At 39.1% G+C, this 6,000-nt stretch overlaps 1 protein-coding gene across 2 annotated transcripts in view; it reads right to left on the reverse strand.

Moving 5' to 3' along the window:
• MUSK (muscle associated receptor tyrosine kinase) overlaps window positions 1-4,759 on the reverse strand; it is a 95,513-nt gene extending 90,754 nt beyond the window's left edge. For both annotated transcript variants that reach the window (XM_043870538.1, XM_043870537.1), the window contains exon 1: window positions 4,460-4,759. In XM_043870538.1, the coding sequence (XP_043726473.1) occupies window positions 4,460-4,538 (79 nt within the window). In that variant the 5' untranslated portion in view covers window positions 4,539-4,759. The remainder of the gene's footprint in view (window positions 1-4,459) is intronic.
• Window positions 4,760-6,000: the final 1,241 nt, after the last annotated feature.

Genomic DNA, 6,000 nt, shown 5'->3' on the forward strand with positions numbered 1-6,000 from the left:
ATTTTTACTGACACAATCACATAGTTGTATTTAATGATGTTTATAGAATCAGCAGACTGTCTCTGTTTGTTTTCTTTCTACTGTCCAGCTTTCATCTCAGCCAGGGCCTATTTAAACTGGGACACTATTTCTCCCCTCTTTCCAAGGACCACATGAACAACAAATACATAAAAATGAACACAGTGCTTTTCAAAGAGTAACTGAACTTGAATACTGGCTGCTGGATGAGACGATTCTAATGTTATCCTTTTATGGACTGTAACACACGGTCATTGGCATACCAACTTCGGATCGACCGTTTGCTGATTGACATAACCAAATAACTGAGTAAGCAGTCGGTGTATTTGCTCCTTTCTGTTCTAGTAAAATTAAGCTCATACTTGGAACATATTCATGCTTTTCTAGCATCATGAATACAGTATTGCTTTTTCAGTATGAAAAAACACATGGGTATTAGAAATTTTTCAAATCCCCCAAAGAAAGAGGTATTCAGTATTGCTCATCATTTGTCATATTTTAGAAACTGACACATACTTCTGGTGATGTAATCAAATATGTTATTTTTTTTTATTATGAAGTCTCTGGAACTTATATAAGGTTCATTGATAATCTCAATAGTTACTGTGCTGTGTTTAGTCACTTATTAATGCCATATCATTAATTCTTTGTCACAGAACATACTCTTGGTCTTTGCCTTCAGAAATGACACTGAGGACGGGAAGATAGGAATTCTGGGTCAGTCTGTTGGAATTTCTGAAATCACCTCTCCTAGGGGCATCCCTTAGGTATTAAGGTGTGATTTCATAGGGACTCATCTAAAATGTGCCTGTTCCCCAGGAGGGGTCATTTCACCAGTCATTGACAGTCTTCAGCATAGCATATAACATTGTAAGCTGAACACTAGTAGGTACTTCATCTTAGGAGAAAACTGAGGCTCACAGTGAAGACCTGCTTTTCTGAAAGGCAAACAAAAAGGCACTGGGGACTAGAAAAAGGAAGTTGATCTTAACATTCTTTTCCAGGCCTGAAGTATCCTCCTTCCACTTTCTTCATTTTTTGGCCTAGACTGCATGCTTTGTTGCCATATAATCCCAGCTGCCTTACCCTGCAGTCCTTTAGCTGCACTGACCCTGGAAAGTACCAGTCTTGAACTAATCCAACCAGCTGTCCTCACTGCTCCTGTGTTCACAGAGTTATTGTTGAATAAAGTCATACAAGGGTGAAGATCAGGACCACTTATGGGGGTGCAGTCCTCAACCCCAGCATGGACATGTGGTCCTTCTACATTCTCTGGCCCGCTTCTCTCATCTCTCTGAATGGGATCACTTCCTTTAGGTCCTCTCCTCATCCCTCACTTATCACTTTCCCCCAGTAACCTCATGTCCTATTTCACCGAGAAGTTGCCTACTTCACCACTGGATTTGTGGTAAAAAATCTTGCCATTTCTGCACTTTGTCTGTTCTTTAAAGTCAATAATATTTAAAGCAACTGTTGTTTCCCCAAATATGGAATGAGTTACTCTTTCAGTATACGTCAATATAAAACATTCATCCAGTACTCGGTGTCCCGGATTTCAGTGACAGCTGCGAATGACTTAGTCATATGTCTAATCTGTGAATCCTATCCCTGTATATGTATGATTTAGAAGAAGTTACTAACATATTTCTAAAGATAAATCACTTAAGGCTCAGAACCTCTAGGTATGATAGTAATGGGATAATTTTAAGAGTGGAGTTTGGACAGGAGTTCTTTGTGCATAGAACAGATTCATAGCTGTTTCATGAACTCCCATCCTCCTACAGAAAATCCCACTGTACACTTAGTACTCCCTGATAAAGTGTTAAATATTTTTGAAGAATGTGGTTAAGGCGAATGTTCAATGAAATGTTGGCTATTTTCATACATGCCTGTTGATAAAATTCTCCTCCTTGTGGTTTGATACTGAGCTCATGATTGAAAGTATCACCAGGTGAAATGATTCAGAAAGATAGTGACCTTTCCCTTTGTCTTTGAACATTAGGAATCTCAATTAAACTAAAACTATAATGATAAGTTATTCTACAAAGTTGGTTATTAATTTTATTGAAGAAATAATATGCTGATGATTGGAAAATAATCCATGGACTATTCTTGCACTATTTTAACTGTGTCGGTTCACTTTATGATATATTATTGTGCAGATGCCTTGATTCATTCACAATAAAGGACTTAGGAAAAAGGTGTACCATCGAAAAAACCTCTTGCCACTATTGCCTTCTGCCAAGAATAGAGAAAACAACTAGAGATATTTGTGTAGCATAATTTCATTACTGTTAATAGTATTAAAATAATCACATATTAATGTGTTTTTGTACCAACATATTCCATGCATTTCAACATGTAAAATGTTAAGGATTATATTTTCATAATAGTGTTTATTCTCAGAACTGGTAAGTGTAGTTAATGAATGTTTGCTCTTTCAGACCAGGTGTTTTGGCTAAGGCTGATGTTAAACCCATATTAATTTAGAGTTTTCAATAATACTCAAATACTCTGAGTAGGATAGGCAAAAATATTGCTTTAATTTTTTGAGTTTACAATCTAATTAAAGCAATAAATAAACTATAAACAAATAAACGAAGTTGGGGTAACAATTTGGTTATTTTCTTTAGAGGTCAGGATTTTGGCTTTGTTACATTTATGCCACTATATTTTGTGAAGTTTTCAGTATAGAAACAGTGTGCTTTACCTGTAAAGTTTGGAAACTACAAATCATCTCTTTCTAGATAGAAATTAAAAGGTTGGGCTTGGTTTTTCTCATTCATGGGATTCTAATTTGAATCAGAAAATCAATTGTCATGTTCCTTGTAAGCCTGGATTTCAGTACATTTTAGCATCTAACCATGTCATTTTTATGTAACTTCATGGTTTAGAATAGCACAAATAATTTTACAACAATCCATAAGTCCAAACATCCAGGTGCTGCCCTTCTGGATATCCGTTGTATGATCAGGAAGTATTAAAATAATCTAAAGCCAATGTTAAGTCTTTCTGGCTATTATTAGCTATTTGAAAAGATATAGATTCTCTCTTATCTGGAGGTACCTTAAAGTATTAGTTGACAAAAGTTTAAATGCATTGAAAGATACCCTTCTGTGCACATAAAATAGAAAAAGAAAGCAATGAAACAATATAAATCTATGAAATCAGACTGTTGGCAAAGAAAGCTCTATCTTCTTAGTATGTGAATTTTGACCGTATGGTTCCAGAAATTCTAGTGAACCACAAAATCTACGCTATGTTTTTGATCTAACATACACTATAACTGCGTTCACTTGTCTACACAATACAAACCCATTCAGTTCTTTGGTAAAGTAATATGAAAGGAAAATAATCCATTTGAATGTGTCATAAATTCACAGAACTCTTTTTACTCTACTGTAATGTGTTCAATTCCCTGGTGGCTCAATGGTAAAGAATCTGCCTACCAATGCAAGAGACGGGGTTCAGTCCCTGGGTTGGGAAGATTCCCTGGAGAAGAAAATGGCAACCCGCTCCAGTATTCTTGCCTGGAGAATCCCATGGACAGAGGAGCCTGACGGGCTACAGCTCATGGGTTCGCAAAAGAGCTGGACATGACTGAGCTACTAAACAACAGTCCATTTAATCAGAAAACTTTTTTATGTTATTCTATTTGCTTTCTCATGTCTTTGTAAAAAGACTTCAATGAAGCCCTCGGTCAGTTCGCAAATCACCTATTTTCCTGTCTTTCTTCCTGATTTGAAATACACTAGTCTCAGTTTCATAATACGCTGGCCAGAAACTGTGGACATTCTTGCTACTGCAACAGGTGTTTGTCAGTTTCTTAAGTTGCTTTCCTTTCCCCTGAGGTGGTGTTATTTCCGGTACATTCCAAAGCCTCTGGAAAAAAAAACCTTTCACAGTCTCTTGCCAAACCAAATCATGACTCCAGCCTCCTATGGAGAACCCGTTGTTCTTCAGAGTTTTATAGGCAACTTGTGTGCATCTTTCTCTAATTTTTATTTGGGAGGAACTCAAGTATTGGTTAAGAGTTTTGCAAAGCTGAAACTGAAAATGGAAGTGATTTTTGCTCAGAGGCAAACACTCTGGATGTCTGGGAGTGGGATTGATACATTCCTGGCAAACCTGATGTAAAAAGGTTTTCATCATCCATTTAGACCACCCTGAAGTTTGACATACGCATAAACAAACTGACCTCAATAACTTGCAGTCTACCTGTTAATGTTTCGCGTACAAGTTAAGCAGGGGACGGATAGCAGTAGAATGAAGACCATCCATCAATTGCTTATTTATATAGCTTTCTCCCTGTCCATATACTGCACCCCCACTTCACCAAGTAAAACCCAAACCTGCCATCATGAATTAGTCATGATCGGAACACACGCATGCACTTTCAAACTGTCACAAGGCAACAGGAGACAAGAGTGCTAAAACCAACCTTTTGGAAGTTTCTCAGTCCCGCTGAAGGCAACCAAAGTAAGAATATGTACCAGTGGAATGTTGACGAACTCTCTCATGATTAATCCAGGCTCAGGCAGCAGAAAGTTCTTTCTGGACAACGCAAGGAAAAGGCCTCCACCGTTTACATTTTAACGCATAGTTTGTTCCAAAAGGGTCGTCTGCTAATGACTGTTTGTGTCAGCAGCTCCACTGGCTCTAAGTATAATCAGGAATTCTCAGACTTGGCTGTAATGATAGACACGGCCAGCTGGTGAGTATCCCCTTAGGCCAGTAATGCAAGTGTAGGGCTGGAGGAACAAGGGAAAGAAAATCCCTCTAGAATCCCTTTTAAGACAGTAGCAGAAGGACAATACCAGATGCCTTTTGTAACCATCATTGTATTCCCTGAGATATAGTTTTCCTGATCTTCTGAGTCAGCTCATCATCTCTCCTGCACTTATCTCAGAACTCTGGATGTATCTGAGCATGGATTCCTCCCCATCTCTCACTCCCCACCCGCATCCATCCCATATTTAATTCCTACGGATTGTACCAACTTGATATGCCTTGATTTCCTCCGCTCCTTTGACTGTCACTAGTCTCAGCCTGTCCCAGCCTCCCTTTCAGACATTCATCTTCTTGGAATGATGGTGGTAACCTCCCATCTGTTCTCTCTGCCTTGTGTCTTACTGTCCTCTAGGGTTACCCTGGTGACTCAGACGGTAGAGTCCGCCTGCAATGTAGGAGACCCGGGTTTGATCTCTGGGTCGGGAAGATCCCCTGGAGAAGGGAATGGTTACCCGCTCCAGTACTCTTGCCTGGAGAATTCCATAGACAGAGGAGCCTGGTGGGCTACAGTCCATGGGGTCACAAGGAGTTAGACACGACTGAGTGACTAACACTTTCACTAATCTCTTTTTAGATCACCTGTCCTACTCAAACGTCTTCAGTGGCTCTTCATCACATAAAAAAAAATTCAAATCTCTCTAATATGATGAAAGAAAACCTGATGGACTCTACCTACCTGTTTAGCCCCATCTGTTATAATCCCTGTCTCTATTTTAATATGTAGCAACCTACTGATGGTTCACTGAATACAGCTTTCAAGCCTCCATGAATTGTTCCTACTGTTTCCTCATCTTGGAGTGCTTTCTCCTCCTCTCCAACTGGTTCCCACCTATCTCAGACTTGATCACTGTCTCCTGGGAGCTATTCCAGACTACAACTCCCACATCTTCCCAAAGTTGCCTTAGGCTTGCCTCCTCTGGGCTTCTCTGTTCTATTGTGCATTTCTCTATCATTGCACTTATCACATGGTTTTAAGAGTTTTTTCTGCTTGTGTTGGTGTGTCCCTTATTCTTCGGTCTCATGAATCCACTGAGTCAGCAGTCATGAACTGTCAGTTGGAGCAGATTCTTCCAAAACATTCTCCTAGGCAAATGGCCTTTTCCCACTGAACAGTATGTCTTGGAGACTTTTACGTGGTTAATATACAGCACTATCTCATTGCTTCTATTGGCTATGTAGATTTCTAAATCA

Source organism: Cervus elaphus, chromosome 16 (genome assembly GCF_910594005.1).
Source record: "Cervus elaphus chromosome 16, mCerEla1.1, whole genome shotgun sequence".
NCBI lineage: Eukaryota > Metazoa > Chordata > Mammalia > Artiodactyla > Cervidae > Cervus > Cervus elaphus.